At 38.7% G+C, this 22,596-nt stretch overlaps 1 protein-coding gene across 1 annotated transcript in view; it reads left to right on the top strand.

The window, feature by feature from the left end:
• Positions 1-22,596, top strand: part of ADCY1 (adenylate cyclase 1) — a 150,678-nt gene that overhangs the window by 64,108 nt on the left and 63,974 nt on the right. The window contains exons 3-4 of the mRNA XM_041399528.1: positions 989-1,107; positions 17,084-17,195. Of these exons, the coding sequence (XP_041255462.1) occupies positions 989-1,107; positions 17,084-17,195 (231 nt within the window). The remainder of the gene's footprint in view (positions 1-988; positions 1,108-17,083; positions 17,196-22,596) is intronic.

Genomic DNA, 22,596 nt, shown 5'->3' on the forward strand with positions numbered 1-22,596 from the left:
CACCAAGGGTACACCTTCCTTGCTCCTAGCCTCATCCATTGTTGTCTGGAACCTGAGATTCCTGAATCAGATCAGATGTGGTTATGTGAATTCATTCAGACTGTTGCCATGGCTGAAACTAGCAAGTCTGATGGATAAATATGGAAATGCATTTTAAATGGCAAGCATTTTCTGTGTGAAAACACAACTTGAGTAGGTATCTAATGACACATTACAACACCTAAGAACAGCAGTTGCAGATTTTCCAAATGGTACCTGTGAATAGGCCAGAATATGTGAAAAAAGTACACGGGTCTTTATAGTCAATACTGACAAGATCCATAATATTAGAGACTCTTTTTATGCTGGTCAGTGACCCATGGTAAAAATTTCTCTTTGAGTATAGCAAGAAGATGTGTTTAGCCAGGGTTTTGTACTGATGCAGTTCATTAAAGACATTGCCACACTGGCTAAGATGCCATTAAAACTGTGCTTACTGTTCCACTGAATTTGACAGTGGCTAAATCCACTCTTACTGCTTAATAATCAGCTGTCATAGTCCTTGTAATGTAACACTTTCATTATATCCAGGAAGAAATAGAACACACAAAAGGATAGCAAATGATCCTGGGAAGTATTTCTCAGACAGATAAATGCAGCCAAGAATATAGCAGGTTGCTATTATTAGAACTGTAATGTTAATCAAAAATATGGACAGTTATACACTCTTGAAGTTGGCTTTTTGGTTTGTTTTTTTTCTGATTCATTGTGGGGGTTTGTTTTTTGGTTTTTTAGTGTTTTGTTTTTTGGTTATTTTTTAGTGCAGAAAAGTTAAAAAATTACACCCACACAGTTTGCAGGAGTTTGAGAGAAATGTTTCGTATTATTTATGCAGCAGACATTTTAAGGAAGCAGATTAAGAGAAGATTGTCCAGTTTGCTAGTTTAAAACTTTGAAAAATGGTCACACACTATACCATAAAACTAATGTTGCTTATGTTTTCTATTAGGAACGTCTCCTGATGAGCCTTTTGCCCAGGAATGTTGCAATGGAAATGAAGGAAGACTTCCTGAAGCCTCCAGAAAGGATTTTCCACAAGATTTACATTCAAAGGCATGACAATGTTAGGTAGGATTGATGCAGCCCATGAAATAAACTAAAGAACTAAGAATATTTAGTACAAGAACAGTGATGTATAATTGCACTCAGGTTTCAGAGGAAAAAACCTAGCAATAAAATGAAGATTTATCATTTATACAGAGTAGAAGAATGGGTGCACTAGGAAGATTTAATAATCTTCTCAGGAGATTAGTCTGAATCAATAAATGTCTTAGAATAGTAGTTCTGGGAGACTGACAGCTTTTTCCAAATGACTAGCCATTGGTTTTGTACTGTATTATGTTTTGGGTGAACAGGAATATTTATTCTGCATGGTAGTTTTTGCATTTTTTTTAATAGTAAGATTAATTACTTCTAAATTAACAGATTTTCCTGGGTAATAGCATGGAAACACCAAAAGAAAGTGTGATGCAAACGTAAAGAAATGTGTATTTGTCCACATCACATGAGCATTACCCCCCAGAGATTATTGACTAAGGCTCAGTTCTGCTTCTTGCTCTTGTTCAATGGTTGACTGTGTGCAAGTATATACTGCTTTTTCTTGAAGTGCGTTCTTATTTTTTATTCTTCTTTGCCTCCCGAACAAATTCCTTAAAGACCTTGTCTGTGTTTTATCACACTACTGCCAAGTGCCTTGCTTCCACATCAAAAATAGCATCAAAGAAGTTCAGTTGGTGTCACCCTTTTACTAAACAAGGTGCAGTGTTAGTAAGTGATGCCACAGATCTGCCTTGATTTGCATGGTATACTCATGTAGCAAAGGAGTAAACTTCAGCACCTCCTCCTCTCCCTCCTCCACTGCTAAATTTCTTCTCTCAAGATATAGTCTATCTCCCATTGAGCTGGCTTTAATATATGCAAGGACCACTTCCTAGTGACTAAGTTGTTGCAACTAAAAGCATTTCTGTCACTAAGGGAATCAGAGATGTCCGTGATGGGAGTGTTCAGAAGACTGACAAATTAGGTCAGTTTTACGCTGTAAAATTTAACATTACTGAATCAAAAATTAGTAGTTTACTTCATGTTAATGGTTAAATCTTGCATAATATTAATCTCATCAGTTTGCTTACAAAACTTCATCTTTAACAATCAGTTTAAAATTGGTTCTACATGCACACTACCCCAAAGCTGATGCTGAAAATGATGATGTTGTTTGCAGTATCTGATGGCTCTCAATTGTCAGTTTGACTTGAGAGCTCCTGAAGGACACATTCAAAATCTAAGTGAGTTATCTTACTCCTTCACTTTCCCTTTTTTATGTCACATGGTTTTATTCTGTTGCACTCTTCACCAGCACCATTTGCACTTTTTTTCTTTTTCTTGCCAGTCTTCCATCTTTGAATGATAACCTGTCTGTCTATTTGCAGTCAGTTTTTCTAATCAGTCTCAGGTATGCCAGGTTTTGATGCTTGGGTGTCTTCTACGTTGACCCTTTGGTGATCACATTCCTTAATATACTTACAAAAATTGTGTTTAAAAATTATGTCCTCACAGTGCTATGAAACACATGTATGCTACTGTTAGTTGCCCTTATATTCACAGTCAAGGCAAGACTAATAATTATATCATGATTAGTATATTTATATCTTGTATGTGTCATAAGTCTCTGCATTCATTACACTGTTTAGAGTCATCTTAGAAAGCATTGCTTTGCAGTTAATTATAGTGTTTCTGAGTCCTCCCTTTTGCTAAGATCTTTTTGAAATGTAACCTCAGGAGTAGTTCTTTTTCCTACATGACCTTTTTTTCACATAACTGCTAAAACTTTTGTGGCTTATTCACTGCTCTGATGTGGAGTTCATAAAAGTCTTTGAATCAAAACACCCTGTCTGGAGAGGTGGTCTGACATTAAGAAGGCACTTCTGGGGCAAATGAAGCCCAAGTAATATGGGGTCATTTTAGTGTCATAGGTAAGATCCTCAGGGAAAAGAACTGAATATAGCAGACCTCCCTTCACTATCTGTACTTATAAGAAACTCTATTGGCTTTTATTTCAGTAATGCAACTATTCTATAATTATAATAACAATTAAAAAGTGGGTTGAAACTGTGTCCAATAAATACCCAGCAGTCTGTGGCTAGCACATCCCAATAGGCCAGAGTTTCATCCCAGAAGTTTCGTGACTGTGTAGATCTTAAGGATGAAGGGGAACTCCCAGCAGGTGCCACTCTGACACCAATGACACCAAGAACAGCATTACAACATACCTTTGGCAGGGCTGCTGGTGGTCAGTGCCAATAATAAGTGTTTGATTTACTTTCTTAAGGAGATGAAAACCACTTTATTTTTTTTTTCTTCTGGGTAGTGGCAGTTCAAGTGGCATAACAAGTAAACCTGAGAGATCATTCCTATATTCTTGTGAATTGTCCTCTTCATATCAAGTGTTCTGTAAAGTCCTGCTACTAAAACAAACTAACAAAAAGCCCCTCTATAATTCTATATTCCAGGGTTTTTTAACTCCAAAGCTACACAGGGGAAAATAGAAAATGTGCTACACTTTTCCTTTTGCAATGCTTTCTTTTTCTCCCTGCAAATACCTGGTAGTATCAGAGCATTATTCTGCAGAAAAGATAGTCTGAAGGAAGCAGGCATGCAATTAGTAGAGTACATGATTTTTCCATTCCTTATCTGTTGAAAAACTAACAGAAAAAAAAACCCCTCATAAGTATCACAAAGCATCTGTTTCAGTCTTCTAAATAGCTGCCTGAAAAAAGGGCAAAGAATATTTAATCTTACATGTAAAAAAAAGATTCATACAGCTACTTTCTTTACCTCCTCCCAGAAAAGCACGCTACAGTGGAGACCTCTGTAAGAAGTGAATGATGGACTGGGGAAAAGTACTGGCATATTTCAGATAACTATGGCAACTGCTCTGGTTTATAAATTAATTGGTGAATATTTTACCAACTACCCAATGACTGCCTGCAACTCACTGTGCTCTGGAGGGGAATGTGTCATGCTTTGATCAGCTCTTCCCAGATCTGTAGTACATCTGCTACCTTGTGAAGTTTTTGAACAGTATTGCTGTGCAGTAAGAAATGAGGGCATGTGTTTTAAATGGAGACCAATAACCTAATGCAAATGCACTATGCAAAACAAGATATGGAAATACACGTCTGATATAGCATTAGCCCAGTGAGGACAATAAACTCAACAATAAGAAAACTAAAAATAATTAATAAACTAAATAAATAAACTAAAAATAAACTAAAAAACTAAAATAATTACAGGTAATAAAGTGTCTATGGTTTATCAGAAGGAAATAATCTGTATACAGACCACAAGCTGTTACAGTACACAAGTACAGTACAAGTGGGTTTTTTTTTACTGGAGTAGTCCCAGACAAGGAAGGACACCATGAAAGATGTGGGAACCAGGTGTAAAGTTACATGTAAAGGCTACCCAACAGACCAGCTCTTCAGTGATGCTCAGAAATATGTTTTGTAACATGGAGACATGCTTTTTCTAAGATTAGGTTAAGAAATTTAAGATTCATATTTTCTTCTTGCCTTATTCATACAGGGCTGAGAAATATACAGATCACATACGTAGGTAGTGTCCATTGTAAAAACTCACTAGTCCTGACTGAATTTCTCCATAGACCCATAATTCAATTATGAAAATTTCAAATTGAGTTTCAGCTCAAATATATGCCCTGTGTGGAAACCTCAACACATTTTGTTGTCTGTCTCTTTTGGAATGGATGTTAGATATTTATGAAACTGTTTCAGCTCATGGATGAATAAGTATATGGCTGGCTTCCTATATTAACACACAACTTCTTGCTTCATTCTATGACTCAAACAATGTTGAAGAGACAATAAGAAAGTAAACTTTGAACAGCTAAAAATTTCTTGGGCCTCAGTTACAGCAGTCTCATTTAACCTTTTTTTTTTTCAAGCGTGAAATAGAACTGCATGCTTTGTAAGAAGAGATATTAATTTTAGGAAACACACTGCCTGATTTCAAAGCTACTAATAAAAAGATTCCTTGTAGCATTTTAGAGGTTCTTGAGACTAATTCTGAAGCCAGAACACAACCTGCACATATTTGTGAGCAAATATTTGTGGTCTGTCTTGTCTTTCAAAAAACATCAGACCTTAAATTATTTTTTAATTTAACTTAACCATTCCAACATTTTAAAAAGCTGTGATTGTGATGCCTATGGACAGACCTCTGTATCTAGACTTTCTGAACTTGTAAGACTTCACAGTGAACTAGTTTTCGTAAATTATTATTATGTAAAAAAACACAGCCTCCCTTTGTTTTTATTTTTAACAGCCCTCTTTACTTTTAGAGACCACTTTTTTCTTAAACATTGAAGTGAGTCACACATAAAATTATTAATAAACTTCCCTTGTGTTTCACCTTTGAGGCAAAAAGAGTCCTACAGTTTACCTTCTGAGGCACCATGTGCCATTAAAATACCATTTTTACTGTAAGTTGTACTTTAATTAAACAAATGGCCCAAATGAAAATAAAAAACAGGGCATACAACCCCTCCTTATTTTGTAAAGTACTTGTTTATGCAAGTGGCTCCATTGAAAACAGCAGGACTATTCAAGTGCACAAAGCACATGAATGAATACTGTTAAAACTGAACATTTACTACCTACAAGCTGTCAAATCTCTTGTGTAAGTTGGCAGGACTTCTCCTTCTGAATGACCCATAGAGTGGCATACAAAAGAGTTGCTCTGTCAATACTCACACTTGGGAAGCAGCTTAAATCTTTTAAACCAAGCCGCAAGCTTTCTGCACTCAGTTCTAGAAGGTGCAGCTGCTTCCTGCTGTGGTACAGGAAGGCTGCAGTCACTGTTCAGGTGCTGTCTATGCCTGCGTGCAGGGATCATGGCGGGAGAAAACAGGAATACAGAAGGGATTCAGAGTGATAACTCAGGTCTTGTTAACACAGAAATGTTTCAGATTGTCAAGGAGTACGAGATAATGATGTATGTAACTCATATACCAGTGCTGAACCTGTTTGTCTCTGTTGCAGAGGAGAGAAATGTCTGTTTATACTGTTTCCTTTCCTGAATTTCCTCACTGCACTGTTGCTTGGCTTTTGTTCAGATTTTATATACTAGAACAGGTTAGAAAGTGCTGTTGGTGTTTCAAACCAAATAGTCCAGGTAACTTAAAAAAAAAGTCCTCAGGAAACTTTCATTAAACATTGGAATCATGAAATCATAGCATGGTTTGAGTAGGACAGAGCCTTTAAAGATCTTCCAGTCCAGTCTCTGTGTCTGAATCAGGTTCATCTTTCACTACATAAGGTTGCTCAACAGCCTGACCAGCCCAAGCTAGAATATTTCCTGAGATGGAGTATCCACAGCTTCTCTATGAAACCTGTTCCACCCTCCTAGCGAAGAATTTCTTCCTTATATCTAATTAAAATCTACCCAGTTTTAATTTAAAACCACTCCCACTTGTCTTATCAGTAAAGGTCCTGATAAAAACTCCATCTCCAGCTCTGTTGTAATACCCCCTTTAGGCTCTGGAAGGCTGCTATGTCTCCCTGGAGCCCTCTCTTCTCCAGGCTGAACAACCACACTCTGACCAGTCTATGTGTTTCCTGTGCTGAAAATTCAGGTGGGGTCTCATGAGAGAACAGGATCACCTCCCTCCACCTGCTGGACACATTTCCTTTTATGTGTAATAGGATACATTTGGCTTTTTGGGCCACAAGCATACAGTGCTGACATATGTCCAATATTTCATCCACCAGTACCCCCAAGCCCTCCTTACCAGTGGTCTTAATCTGCTATTGCCTCAATTTGTATCCATGTTTGGGATTACCCCAACCCAGGTGCAGTTTACTGGCGGCTACCAGCCGGGCTATGGCCAGTGGGTTGCCTTGTCCGGATAGCTCAGTGGTGCTCAGCACAGCATGTCTGAGCTCCCACACAGCTGCTAGCTGCAGGCAACCTTAGCAAGGTTGTCAAGTGATATCAGTTCTTTGTGATTTCAGCTCTTTAGCTTGCTAGGTGCCACAGCAGCTGCCAGGAGAGAGAGGAGAAGTGCTGTTTAAGGTTCCAAAGAATTCTTTATTGGGGTCTTCCACGAAGGTTCTCAGTGACAGCTCTTCTACTGAACTGGCAGAATTAGGGGTTTATAAACCTTACAGGGGTTTTGGAAATTGTCCAACAGTAAGGGTCAAGGGAAAGTGATCTATAGGCTTACAGAGAGATAAGCAGGGTCCAAAGGCAGAAGAGAGGGGCTTCTAAGGTCCAGTCATCATGACTTGGCATTTCTTAGCTCAGGCTTCTGACCGGCAAGGAGCGATTGCAGGCCCTGTGCCTGCTACAGTGCAGGACCTTGCACATGGCCTTGTAGAACTTCATGGGGCTCTCTAGCCCATTCAGTCCCTTTGGATGGCATCCCTGCCCTCCAATGTTGTCAACCACACCACATAGCTAGGCGTCATTCACAAACTTGTAGATGGTGCACTAGCTCCCTGCCTGTGTCATTAGCAAAGAAGGAGTGGAATGAAAAGTCAAGAGAAAAACATTGCATTTCAATGATTACAAATCTATATTTATACATTATCTATCATATGGGCTTTGTTGCAGTAGTCTGTGGGGAATGCAGTTTTATGTCAATTTTAGTTTAGTTTATGTTTTAGTTTATATGTGTTTTCTGTGTGTAGTGTTTAGCAGGAGCTCTTCATTGGTAACTGTAAATGTAATTCCTTGTAACACTTTATTTGAAAGAACTGTCATTACAGTATTTCTTTTTAAAGGTTATGTTTTCAGAAATCTAGATGCATTTAATTAAGAAAGAAGAAGTATCATAAGATCAGAGGGACAGGTACCTTGCAAGATGAAATGTTCTGTAGCAAACTAAACTCCTCTGAAGAAATTTATTTGTAAAATTGTTGACTTTTGCAGTTCCATAATCCCCTTTTTCAGATTATGCATATTTCAAAATGTTGGGGTTATAATTATTTTAAGATAATTTTGGTTTTTTGATAACTAAAACAAGCGATTTATATATAAAATATTATTAATTTTAAAAATGGGTTGCTTTGTAGAAAATAAACTAATTTTCCTATGAAATGTAGAAGGTGAATGTAAAAACAGGCCAAATTTTTAATGGGGAGAATTTAAGCTACACTCTAGGAATCAGTTAAAATTGATCAAAAAATTATAACTAAATACTATCACACAAAGGAAACCTAAAAACTCCAGTAGTTTTACACTTCTTTTACTAGATGAGAGTAAGAGCTGTAAGACTGGAAAGTAAACATTCAGCCTTGCTATGGTTGTGCAGAAGAAGAAAGACAATACTAATCCATGTGTAGCTGTATCAACAAGTGGATATTGTGGTTATCTATGAGCAGAAGGTGTTAGAGGAGCAATGGAGATTTTAAGTCATGGAAAGAGTAACCATTTTACCTTGAGAGAGAAAGCCAGTAAAAAAAGTGTGCTTTGCATCTCAAGTAAAGCAATCAGAAGGAAATATTTCTAACTAGTCTCGTTCTGCTGCTCTCTGGCATTTCAGTAACACTCAGTATATGGTCTATCAGTCTTTGTAAGCAAGCAGGAAGCAACAGGAGCAAGCAAGCCTCTAACCCAAGACAGCACTGCTCCTGAAACACAACAGCATCCCACAGACTTTAAAATCAAGTGCACAGCAGAAATTTGAGGAAGCTCTGCTCAACAACTGGTTATTTTTCCCTCTAGGATATATTAGAATATTGATGTGCTGTTGCAACTTACAATTACTAACATCTTGTCTGTCTAAAAACCAAAGTAATTTCAGTTTTTACCAGATTAGCCAAACTTCCTAATCCTGTGAATTTACTGATAAAATCCTGATGTGATTGGTAAGTCATGGTTTTGCTTACTCAGACCATGGGACTCAGTTTGCCCGGCCTGGTTTTTCTAAGGGACTATAGGGCTCATCTGACAAAAAGATAAACTATCTTGGGTCAGGGACTTGCCAGACTAATGCAGGGAGCTTTAAATCAGATAGTCAGGGGACGGGGGCACCTATCCCTTCCAGTCCTGACATTCATGTGTCAACAATTCTAAGGGATGCCTGGAACAGTGCAAAGGCATTCCAGGTACTCCAGCCAGTGAGTCTGTTTTATCTGGATTCTGGCTCAGACACATCTCTACAAATGCACGTAGTATGGTGAAAAAACAAGAGGAACTATAAATGTGCACAGGCCTGTGTGGATATAATACCATGGGCATGATGGAGACGTGGCTGCTATGACTGGAGCTTTTAAATTGAAGGTTTTAGGCTTTTTAGCAAAGACAGGCAAGGGATATGAGAAGGGGATGTAGCCCCCATATCAAGAACCAGCTGGAGTGTATGGAACTCTGGGGAAGGATAAGGATTCCGCCAAGAAGAGCTTGTTGATGAAAAGTAGAGGGAGGGCAGGGACAGGGATGTTATAGGGGGGGTCTGCTACAGGCCACCCAATCAGGAGTATTTATGAAGCCCTCCATAGGCAAACAGAAATGGCTTCACGCTCACAAGCCGTGGTCCTTATGGGGGGGTTTTAACCACTGTGATATCTGTTGGAGGGACAGCACAGCAGGACATAATCCCTGAGGTTCCTCACATGTGTCAACAGCAATTTCTGTACACAAGCAATTGAAGACCCAGCAAGAAGGTGCTGTACTGGACCTTGTGCTCACCAAGAGGGAAGAGCTGGTGAGGAATGCGTGCTCCAAGGCAGCCTTGGCTACAGTGATCACAACATGGGGGGTTTCAAGAAACTCAAGGCAGTGAGGAGGGTACACAGCAAGCTCACTTCCCTGGCAGACTTTGGCCTCTTCAAGGACCTGCTGAGTACAGTCCCATGGGATAGAGCCTGAATCACAAAGGGTCCCAAGAAGGCTGGCTGAATTTCAAGGATCACCTAAGCTCAGGAAGAATGCATCCAAGAAAGAGGAAATCAGGCAAAAATGCTAGGAGGCCCTCATGGATGGATCAGGAGATGCTGAGCAAACCCAGAGCAAAAAAAGAATCTTTCAGGAAGTGAAAATGAGGACAGGTGGCCTGAGAAGGAAACAGGGGAATTGTACAGGAAGTTAGGGACAAGGTTAGGGAAGCCAAGGCCCACATAGAATTGGCCATGAATGTTGAGGATAATAGAAAGGGCTTTTATAGATATATTGCAAGCAAAAGAAAGACTAGGGATAACTTGGACTCTCTCCAATAGGAAATAGGAGACCTGGCTATCCTGGACAAAGTTCTCTTTTCTCAGCTAGGTTGAGGTTCTCAACAACTTCTACACCTCATTCTTCAACAGCAGGTGCCCCAGCCATGCCTCCCTGGTGAAAAAAGACAAATACAGAGACTGAGAGAATGAACACCTTGAGCCCACTGCAGGAGAGGATCAGGTTCAAGACCATCTAAGGAGCCTGAATGTGCACAAATCCATGGAACCTGAGTAGATTCATCTGTGAGCTCTAAGGGAACTGGCAGATAGTAGCTAAGTCACTATCTAACATATTTGAAAAGTCATGTCAGTGAGTTGAAGTGAGTGATTTGTAGTTCCCTATTTCCCTAATGACTGGAAATAGGGAACTACAACCCTGATTTTTAGAAAGGGGAAAGCAGAAAATATGGAGACCTATAGTCTAGTCAGTCTCATCTCTGTGCCATGCAAGATCATGGAGAATTGCTGAGCCCTGGGTTGTGAGGCAACACCAGCTGCAGCACTGTAAGAGCTACCTAGACCTCCTAACCATCACATCGCTTGTAAAGAAGAGCAGTGCTTGAATCACTATGGTGCTGAGTTAGCAGAGGTAACATTTGTTCTTTGTGTCTCATTTCTTTCCACTTGCATTTCTCTTCTTTCATTAATAGTTGTAGTTTAAAGGAGATTGGGGTTTTTTTTGTTTTTTCACCAAAGTGCCCAATGGAATTATTAATTCTGTGGAATCAAATTGTTTAATTGTGTGGAATTAAAGAAGGGACAGTTTCATCCCTGTATGGTCATTAAGAGAAACAATTGTTAATTGGTAGCTTCTCACTTCTTGTTTCTGTATATACCAGCATCTCCATTTTTAAAAATAAAATTACTTGGCAATCCATATGAAGTGTTCCTTTGTATACCATACAATTATGAGGAATCTTTCATGCATAAATAGTTTAGTCTAGTTTAATCTTCTCTGAGGATGTGAACCTCCATAGCAATTACAGATTAAGTTACTGTGAAGCAAGACTACTTTACTCTTGAATGAGTATATTTGGAGGAGTGATTAATGTGCTTTAACATTGATGTCACTCCTGTAGCTGCTTTAACTTTTCTGAGTATGTTAGACATGGTCTAAATTTAAAGCTTTCAGTATTTTTGTGTAAATAATATATCCAAAACAGAGGAAAGTGAATTTCAGTGCCAATGTGGAGACTTGGACTTTGAGAATATTTGAATACATTTGGCCATGGAAACAGTATGGGTTTATGACTAGATTTCTGGCACAGTATATCTTATAATTTCTCTCTTTATTACCATTATGATTTCATGGCCATAGCAAGAATTAAAATCTCATTTCTGTTGTCATTCCCTGACTGACTTTGCCATCTCCTCATAAAGGCCTTCTTGTCCTTTACTTCCCAAAAAACTGAGCAGAACATAAGAGAGGAAAAAAGGTTATTGCATCAGGTGGGTAATTTGACTCCCCATCACAGATCAAGATGTACTCTAATTTTTTTCAGATGTTGTACAATGAGTATGTGTTGGTGCTGCCCCACAATACTTGTAATACAAGTAGTATGGGAAGAGGCTATAGATGGACATAGATGGGTGAAGAAGTAGAAGAGATAATATTTCTCAGTTCACCAGCTAAAATAAAATTAATCAGCTATTGAGTTTCAATTCAATTTTTTTTGAATAGTAGAGCTCTGTGTGTGTGCGCGCTCTCCTCAGCACTGCCACCCCTGAGAACAGACAGTGGAAGAAGCAGGCTTGCAGTGCCAGTTGCACTTTGGGCAGGGAAATTCCCCGCTCCTCCATTGGCTGTTTCCTACCACTATTGCTGCAAAATCAGGTCTAGTCACTGGCATTTCAGCCTGCTTTCAAACAAAGTGCAGCAGTTACTATGATTGTAACATTACATGGTGGTAAAAAGGAGGAGATTTTTCATTAATAAAAGGCAGAACTTCTACTCACAGCATTTCCCCATCAGTGCCATGTCAAGACATGAGTTATACCTTGCATATTTTAAAAATATTGTATTAAAAGAGATGGGAATTTTGTAAAAACAAAAAAAGAAAGTGTGACAATGATCATGTTACCTAACCTATTCCATAAGCTTTAAAAGGTATACTGTTGTGCTTTGTTTTGTGGGGGGGGGCACCTCGGGGTGTCCCCAGAGGACTCCCTACACTGTGAGTTGGCTGACAGCAGCAGGCAGGCAAGGAGACTCCACACGGCTTCTGAGGGTGCTGATTAGATGAGGGTTTATTGGGAGTCCCATCGCCCGCAACAGCATGGCTACTGAGGGAGAAGGGGGAGGGGGAAGGAGGGAGAGGGCCTAGGTGATGGAAGGGCCAAGAGGGGGAGGAGAAGGGCTAAGAGAGGGGGGAAGGGCTAAGAGAGCGACTGGTCTCGCTAGCACAGTTTAAGAGGGAGATTGAAGTGGGCGTGGAATCAGACTTGGGCCAATGGGATGACAGATACAGGATGGTTCAGGGCAGGACCACAGGCTTGGGATATACCATACATTTCAGAGGGGTGAGACAGAGCATACCATTTAAATAAAATGCAATACTACATCTCACCCATTTTTTTTGTTAGAAAGATAAAGAGAAATATGATAATTAACAATTTGAAAAATGAAACAGTAGTTATACTGTTTTGTAACATTAAAATAAATACAATTGCAGTGAGGATTATGTTTTAAACAGTTCATTTGATTTGATGTTTGCTTTTGGTGGTAGGCAGCAAAGATAGAATGAGCATTTAATTGTAATAAACAGGTTATGTGGGTCCATATTGCAGATCCTAAGTGAATTTAAAGCATGGGCAAGTGCATAAAGGGCTTCAGCCTTTGGTGCTAAGCTCATATGAGAATTTTGGTATTGGCCTTTTCAGTGTGACTGGCCCAGCGGTGTCTAACCTTTTCCAACTGGCTTTTCGGACCACCACAGCCCCCAGTTTAGGCTGAGGCACCAACTTTGCTCCCCTGCTCAGAGCTTTCCAACTGGTTTAACCCAGAAGACCCCCGGTTTTAGGTTATTAAAAGAAAAACAGAAAAAAAAAGAAATTTGGCTTCAGCTACAACCTATACTCAGGGAGCATTCACCACAAAAAACATCAAAATACTTTCCTAGACGCCATTTTAGGTTATCAGTCACCCTCAGAACCTACTGAGGACAGCATAAACCCAACAGCGATTATGGTTCCGCAGTCTAATACTGTCTGAACCCTTGCTATTAAAGAAGCAATCAAAAACTGCTTCTCGTCAGATCTCCCCTTGTGACCTGACAGGCCCCTGCTTTCTAAAACTGAAAACAGGACAATCTGCAATATGAGCACACACAAACTACAAAAGCATAATTGTAAAAACTACTTCCTGGGGATGGGAAGGAGGTGGAGAGAGGACAGGTATTGGATAAGAATGATAATAAGGTCAGAGGGTTTTAGGATAAAAGTTCTAACTGACCAGGTCTTTTCAGCTAGAACAAGTGGATAGGGATTGGGAACTGGGGAGGTTATGGGGAGCCAGGGACTCTGAAAGAAAAACCTTTTTGGGATACCCTGCGCCTTCAAGTGGTTTGCTCCCAGTGATCTACCCAAAATAAGGAAAAAAGGGGTATGGTTTGCAGAGATGGATATCATCCTGCTCTTGGAGTAACAGGGGAAGGAGATCATAAAGTAGAATTTTCAATTCAGTGAAATGTTGAGGCTTAGCCATGTGGCTGCAGTGCCAGGTTTAGAAGGACAGAGTGGATTCCCGGGGGTTTAAGAAGAGGGTGGGTTGAGGATGGAGTTAGAGAGAAGGAGCAGCAAGGGGAGAGAAAGACCGAGGAAGGAGGTCAAAGAAATGAGGAAAAGAATTTTGGGAAGGTGCGGGGCTCAGGCAAAGCTGAAAACTGCATCTTGGTGGTCTGGTGTCTCAGCGAGCGGCTGCTCCGAGCAACCACATGGCGGCCACGTGGCGCGGTGCTGCGAACGGCGCGCTGGGTGCAGTCCATGCGGCTTCTCTGGGTGCTGGGGCAGCGGCGGGCTGGCGGCGGCGGGCTGGCGGCGGCGGGCTGGCAGTGCGGTGTCTCACAGGGTCTCTGCGCAGTGGTGGAGGGACCACCCGGGGCCATGGCTGCGGCCCAGTACTGCCGCCCCACAGTGCCGAAGGCAGCGGGGAAGCAGTGTTCAGCTGGGTTCTGCGCTGTGCTGGCACAGTCCATTTTTGTCTCAGGGCTGTCGGTGCTCTTGCCGAACATTGGGCGCCAGTATACATGTAGTTAACTACAGTATTAAAAAGTTCACAAGCATAATACAACGTCAGTCTCTCAGTATACAAGAATTACTTATTTTTACCTAGATTTTCAATGGCATGTTCAGTTCAGTATTGTGGGTGCTTGTACGGACTTCACATTTTTGTAGAATTACCAGTGTCTTGCATCAAGTGCTGAGGACTGAGTATTCTTTAAATGTTTAAAGCATTAGCAAGGTTCTCATACTGACCTACTAAGGTACCCATATGTAAAACAACTTTCTTCTTAACTGAATGATTATGTAGGAACCTGTTTCCTATTCTCTGTGTTTCACTAATAGAGAGGTTTTAATGTAAGTGTACATGTTAGTGATGTAATGATTGCTCTGTTACCTGTTAAGACATAGTTTTCACAAACACAGAGCATCTCTGGTTTGTATGTATATATGTATATATTATCTAAATACATACATACATCTATATACATACAAACATCTCTGGTTTGTATGTATATAGATGTTATCTCATTACCAAGGGCTAAAGCTCTTGGTAATGAGATAACATTGTTACAACCTTAAAGGCCTAACCCCCTCCCAATGCCATGGGTTTTTTGGGGTTTTTTTGCGGGTTGTTGGTGCTGGAAATATTACTGTTACTCTATGTGTGATTAAACAGTGAAAAAATGTGGACCGCCATATTTAAAATGGAAATAGAAAAGTTAAACCAATCAAAATGTAAAATGTGTAGAATAGATGAGCTGTAAAATGGCAGAGCAGCTATCAGACACTATTATTATAAAGTAACATCCATGCTCCCCCTCCATACTGATAGTATTGAATTAAAACCAGGAAACTACATGACATTCTGGATAGCAACAATTGTGTTTATTTTTCTTCTGTGCCTTTTTAAACTTTATAAGTTCTGATGTGAATTTAAGCCATAAAGAAAAACAGCCATAAAGCAAAATGTATGAAAGACATTGATGCACATTTAAGTGCTTTTGAAAATCTTCATGGAATTTAGATAATTCTGAATTTCCAGAAAGACCTAGGGCCATCAAACAACAAGGATGTCAATAAAGAATTAAGAGAATTAGTAGATCTTTCAGGGCAAACATACAGGTGTTATTGAACTCTGTTAATGCATTTTACTTTACCCATCACTTGACCAGTTCACTTTTTTCATAGCAGAGACGTGAATCAGTACAATTAAATAAATGCTGACTTTTTTATTGTAAGAAGCCTTTTTGTTATGTTTAAACATCATGGGAATGGAACAACTGTTTTTTTCTTGAACCAGGGCCATCTTGAGCAATGTTCTCATAAGGCATTCTCCAAGGAGTACTGAGTGGAGACACTGCCCCGAGGATTAAAATGACTATGTAAAGGCTTTGCTGGAAGACCAAAGTAATTGAACTTTGGATGAGTTGGTTTCGAACTGGGATATGCTCCTTACCTGCCATGGTGGACAAGGGGTTTAAACAACTGGGTTAAATGAAAGTATAGAAGTAGGGTTTGAGTCAGGAGTTGTATTTGCCTTTTTTGTAACATATTAGGAGTGTTGAGACTTCCTTATGAAGAATGGAAAACAGTAGACTTATTAGGCCTGCTTTTCTGGTATTACTTTTTTATCTTAAGAATGAAGCTTTGCTGAAGTGAATGGGAGTACATAATGTTTAATTCAATGTACAGTTAGCAAACTAAGTTTTACACTACATCAATTATACCTAGGCTATATATCATGGGATGGTTTATTAGTGCTTTCATAAATTATTTGACATTTCTAGTCTGGGTGTTGGAGATAAATGCAGTGTGTTCCTGCAGCTGATCCTGTGCTTCTATCAATGGAAGGAATCTAAAGATTTGGAAGGATCACAGCACCATACTCTCTTGAGTTTTGCGATTTACACAAGAATTTTTATTGTCTCAATCACAATGGTACCTGCACTTATTTCAAATATCTCCCTTGATCAACACTGACTAGCAGGGATTGTTAAAGCAGATTAAACTGTTGGACATTAAACCTTGCTAATGCTGATTAAAGCTGGACACTTACCTGAGCCAGGCAGCACAGTGCAGAGAATACTGACTTACATTGTGGATTCTAGCTCCACACAGGAAGCTACTGCATCATCCCAGACCACAAGGCCACATCACAGAACAACTGCACTGAAGTTATTAACCCCTGTCTTTCAGTACATAGTAAACCTCATGCAAGATTTATCTGTTTGGCTGTGGAACTCTAGCAGTGCAAAACTGTCTCTGAAACAAATTTAGCTGAGATCCTAGCTGCAAAGAGAATAAATTGTTCACCATGCTTCTAGAGCATTCATTGGACCCTATGAATGAGGTGCTTTGCCTCATCTGCCCCGTAGGTATGTAGCAATTGCAAGTGTCTGAGAGTTCTCTAAAGCAGTTGGCAGCACAAGCCTAATGCTTATTTTTCTGAGTATTTTCCTTTTTTTTTACAACTAGTACTTTGTTGATAATATTTCAGGAGTTTGTGCTTTGGGTAACATTTGTGCTGTGAAAGAGAGTAACAAGAATGGGAAGATCTCTACTAATTTATCTGTGTCTCTTCTTTACAGTATTTTATTTGCAGACATTGTGGGATTCACTAGTTTGGCATCACAGTGTACTGCCCAAGAGCTGGTGAAGCTGCTGAATGAACTTTTTGGTAAATTTGATGAATTAGCTACAGTAAGTACAACCCTGTTATTTCAATTTAATTTACATTTCCTTCTGAAAAATTATTAATGAGTTATACATGTTAGAAATCTGTAAGAGACTGATTTAGTCCCACATGTCTTGAATTTCTAAAGCTTCAATCTTTTTTTAATATTCTAGAGAAAAAACAATCTCTTTTAATGGTTTAGGAAAGAAGTGTGAGTGCTATTTTTAAATATACTTTTCTTCCCCTTTCATGCAGTCCATCAGTATCCTTCATTGGTTTTGTTTGTACAAAACAGAGAAAAATTTTCAATATTTACATTTTTATCCGTCATCCAAAAAAATCAGAACAATGGGAAATATGAATATTGGCAGTATGGCATAAAACTTTCTGTGATAATAGGAGGCTAGAGAGTAAAATTCATCCTTCACAGAGAGCACTCCTTAAAACAGAAATGATGGTAGCTTTTCAGAGTGGTTATTGTAGGCAAAATAGGATCCATATAATAAATTGATGCCTATGTTTTTGTTGTTGCACTTACATTGAGCTAGATTCCCCAAGGAAGAGAAAATGAGAGAAATGTTCCTTATCTATAACTCCAAGCAGCCTAATTTGACAAGAACTATTGGATGGGAAATGAGAGGAATTGCTGTGCCAGAAAAAGTCACACATCTTGTTTCAAATTACATTTAACAAGAGGTTGAAAATGTCTTCCCCTGAACAAAGCAAAACTTCATCAAATCTATCTTATTTGCCAGCTGTCCTTAAAACCTTCATTGCAGAGAAGTAACTCTTCCACATAAATTATACTCCTCTACTGTCTAGCTACTCTGTCTTCAGACTCCATGAAGCAGCCTAAAGAAAATATTTGTTTAGGTCCTCGACACAAATAGCATCCACATTTTTTTCAGTCCAAACTCACTTCTCCTTGATGCAGTCTTCCACATTAGAGACCCAAAGTATGTGAACATTTTGCATCTAAATCTCCCTCTTGATAAACAGCTCTTAAGAACCCCAAGGAGAAAGAAACCTTCTGCTCCACAAGGTCCTAGGGTTGAGAAAGACCTATTCTTAGTTAAGTGGGTTATCCTTTGATGGAGTGCTATGTTCTGATTTGCACTAGATGTTCAAGTCATAACAGAAAAAAACTTGTATGTTCCCTTTTTTCCAAGAAAAGCAGAAGATTAACTTAGATGCTTAGTAGAGGTGCAGTGGAATCCTAGGGGGTTTAGGGATGAATTTTTGAAAACAATTCATTACTGCAACTACTGGCAGTATCTCATAGAGAGCACAGGTCCTCAGTCTAGTGTACTTCACAGATTATGCCTTAGAAATAAAAATGAACTTCCTTTAGATAGTCATTTGCAAGAGCTTAAATAGTTTAAGTTCAAATATTCTCCTTACTTTGATTGCATTTTAATTATATGTCAACCAGACATCTAATAAGCTCTTTTAAAACTTACAGTGCGGTCATTTGTGGAGTCTTTATACCATGCAATACAGAGCCATGTAACAAAAGGGAAGTACTGTAATATAACACAAGATCACATATGTGCACACAGAAATACATAAGCCTATGATGTGTCATGGCCCTGAAGCCAGGAAAATGGCTGCCCTACCGTGGTTGCTCCCTTAGCCATGGCTGAATGCTGCCAGCTGAGGGTGTCAGTGACACCAGAAGGCAGGTACCAGGCAGATGCCAGCCTTTGGTGCAAGGTCGGTTGTTGGTCATGGAAGAAGCAGTTTGGAGATCACAGAAGAGAATAAAAAGACTTAGTTTTTCTGTTCAGCCTGCAAGGATTCTTTTTCAAATTTACAGAAAGAAATCTCACGGTTTCTTTCTGCTATGTGAGGAAGATTCGCTCCTTAGGAGTACTTCTAGTTTAGACTGTGCTTCGCTGAGGTGTGGTTAAGGACAGACATACAAGCTTTCCTTAGTGCCTTGTGATGTGATTGGGGGAGACCTGTAATTGTGTCTTCTGCAGTCAGAGAAATGTGCTGAGAAATACAGGTTTTCAGAAGGATTCTAATCTCTTGGTTAAAGCAGCTTCTAGGTATTCACTATTAGGTCAAAAGAGAGGACTGGGCTGATTTTAAAACTGTGCTGTGCTTGAGTATTCAGAATGATTAAGGAGGAAATTGCAGAGATTTTAAAGAGTGTAACAGTGATAGGTAGGGTCCCTGTGATTACTAAAGTGCAATCTGTGTGTGCCTGCTGCTGTTTGTATGCTGCTGTTTCTTGGGAAGCAATGCCAGGCGGAAGGTGCAGTTTATGACTACCTTTCTTGAAAAAATTGCCCTGTCTTAAAAGTATAAAGAAATTTAAAAGAATCCCCAATACCACTGTGGAAAGTGTAATAAGTATAAGTCAGCATATATTTGTTGGGGAGCCTCAAGATGGATCTTGACATTTTGACACATGGACACATTGTAGAAATAGTGAGTCTTTGCTCTTTGACAGTATAGTTCAGCTAAAATTTGTCTTTCTCGCATTTAGAAGCTGGTTTATGTTTTTTGTATTAGTAATTTCTCTCTTTCCATATGCTATTTCTTTGGATGTTTTTTTGTTTGTGGTTTTTGGGGTTTTGTTTTGTAAGGCACATAGTTTTGCTGTCTTTGAAATGCTACCTTTTTTTTTTTTTTAATCACAATAGCTTCAGATATAGTTACAACTCATGATAGGGAGTTCCGAAAGCGAACCTTAGGTTTCAGTATAAAGTCATTCAATTCTTTGAAAATATACTTTAGCATTCTGTTAGTAAAGAGGGGGAAAAAATCTTGATCTTACTATTTCCTCCTATAATTCATTTGTACTTTTTTCATGTCCTTTCATGTCTATTCACATCTAGAGAAAGTATGTTTTTTTAAACACTTATCTTGCATACATTATTTTACCTTGCAAATCACTGAGTCTTTGAGTGCTAGGGAAGAGACAAGCAGAGTGCAGTACATAAAAACATAAAATATCTTAAGCTGGCAGGGATCCATAGAGATTATCAAATCAAAAGCCCTGCTACTTCAGTACTACCTAAAACTAAACCACATGGTGAGCATTGTCCAGCTGCTCCCTGAAAATGATGGCATGATTTTTTGTTTTCTTTTTCATAATAGCATTGTTTGGCTTCTTACAGAAACAGTCTTAGGTAATCATATTTCATATAGGATTTGTGGTCTCCTCAGGAACTTTTGAGTCCTAATGCCAACTTCAATCACTTCAAAGGAATGCGAGTCTCAAAAATATAAACAAAAATGTGTGTCATTATATTAGTATCCTTGCAGGAGTGTGACTTCATCCTAGACCAACATCAGAGAACCCACATGGGAAGGTGCTATTATGAATACCTCAGAGTTCATTTGCATGTCTGCTTAATGATGTTTTGTAATGTGACTGTCTTTAGGTATTGATACAAGCATTTTTGGTAAGTTTGTCTGTGCGAGGATTCCCTTAGGACATAACTGTAACAAGGCACTTTCCTGAACATAGAGTTGGTGAAGTTTCTCATAAGGCCCATGAATAGTTCAGCTTGAAAGGATTGATTTCTATTGGATTTTTTCTGCTGCTCAGGTTTAATTTACTTAGTTCTGGCTGTTACTCTGAAGTTTTTTGGTTTCCTCCCATTAAACAAGAGTAGCTTTGTGCAGTCTCAGATTTGGCCCTGCTGATATCATCCTGCATTACATATTATTAATAAATGCTTCAAGCAATTGATTTTTCAATGAGGTCTTCAGATGCCTTGCAATCAAACTTTGATACTATAGCTAGCTTTCAGTTTGTCATTCTTCAGTTTACTTTTAAGAGTGACAAATTTTAATGAGATATAATCACTTGCATTATGCTGTCATGGTCAAAGCTCTATTAAGTTTTGATGCAGTTTAGATATGTCCCAAATATTTTACTTGTAATATGTCATCTTAATAGAAAAGAGGAGGCAGTTCTATAGCATCCTGAATTTTAATGAAAAAGGTTTGATTTTCAGAGAAGTTTCTATTTTCTTTAATTGCTTTTTTCTCTGGTGTATTTTTTTCACATACTTCCTGCATCTAGTATACATGGAGAATTAATTGTTTGTCTTTAGAGATTCAGATATTTCCCTTTAAGCATCCTTCTTTCTGCATCTTGGAATTCGAAGACTTTTCATTTACAAGCTGACAAGGATAAAAGAATTTTAGGTGCGTTTCACAGGACATCACTAGAAGAGGGTTTTAATATTCTGAATGAAAGTTCTTATTTCTTCACACTACTTTTGATATCTCATCTATTAAGCAGACTGATACCACTTCCTTGTTCTTTTGCATTACAGTTATGTATACCTCCAGGCTTTGTCAGGCTGAATCTATTTTTATTTCTTTCCATTTTAATTTAGTATCTTTCCCTGATTGTCTTCTTAGCATTTAACAATTTTTACTTTGCATATTTCAACATTACTGAAGTGTCTCTTGCTACCAGTTCAAGCTCAAAGGTACTGAACTGAAAAAAACTTTTTCTGAGCCGTAGGAAAAGAATCAGTAGATAATATTTTTAATCAGCTTGTGTGTCAAGAACAGTTAGTTCTTTGCTGAGCATTGAACTAGATTTTCCTAGAAGTAATCACTCTAAAAAATTGTTTATATTGCATCTGTAGAATGCTTTTAATTTATATTAAGATAATTATGATGTATTTTTAAAATACAAAATAAACTGTATTTTGTGGACTGTTTAAGATGGGAAAATTAGTGCTGGAAAGCATAAGTATAAACTTAGAGCATGTAAGTTATGCCTTATGCCTTCTTTGTGAAAATTTCTGGGCACTGGGAGGCAAGATACTTATAAAGGCTAATTTTAAGAAGAGTTGTCTCAGTTTCTCTTGAAAGTCAGCACAGACACAGGATCCGACTGAGGCAGATCACCACATAAGTTTAAATCCAGTTCTGAACAGCCAACTGGAGATGTCTCCTGGAGAGATCTAAGGAAGTAAACTTTCTTAAAGGAAAGTGTTCTTAATCAATATGCCTTAATGCTATCGGATCAGGGAATAATGATGTGTGCATGAAGTAAGTGTTTGGGAACAATTTTCAAGCAAAAAAAATTGACATTGCACACTTTAAGTACAGTAGGAACATAGAGATAGGCAAATACCCCAGAGAGTAGGTCTTGCCTATTATACAGTTTATTTTAGATAAGAGGATATTGTGCTTGGTATGCTAATTCTTTGTCACAATTCTTATCATAATTTGTATGCTTGTAGTAAATTACCAAATTGTTTCTGAGTTTGTATACTGCAAATCTGAAATTTGCATATTTGTACAGGACTGTATTGGGTTGTTCCAATCAGTCTCAGGTGCTTGAAGTGTAGGCATATGTACTGACACGTATTGTTTTGACCTGTTGTGCAGTTAGCATAGAGAAAACTGTTTCTGGAATCTGGAAAAATAACCATTTCCTGAAATTTA

Source organism: Onychostruthus taczanowskii, unplaced genomic scaffold (assembly GCF_017590055.1).
Source record: "Onychostruthus taczanowskii isolate IOZ18803 unplaced genomic scaffold, ASM1759005v1 scaffold163, whole genome shotgun sequence".
NCBI classification, from domain to species: domain Eukaryota; kingdom Metazoa; phylum Chordata; class Aves; order Passeriformes; family Passeridae; genus Onychostruthus; species Onychostruthus taczanowskii.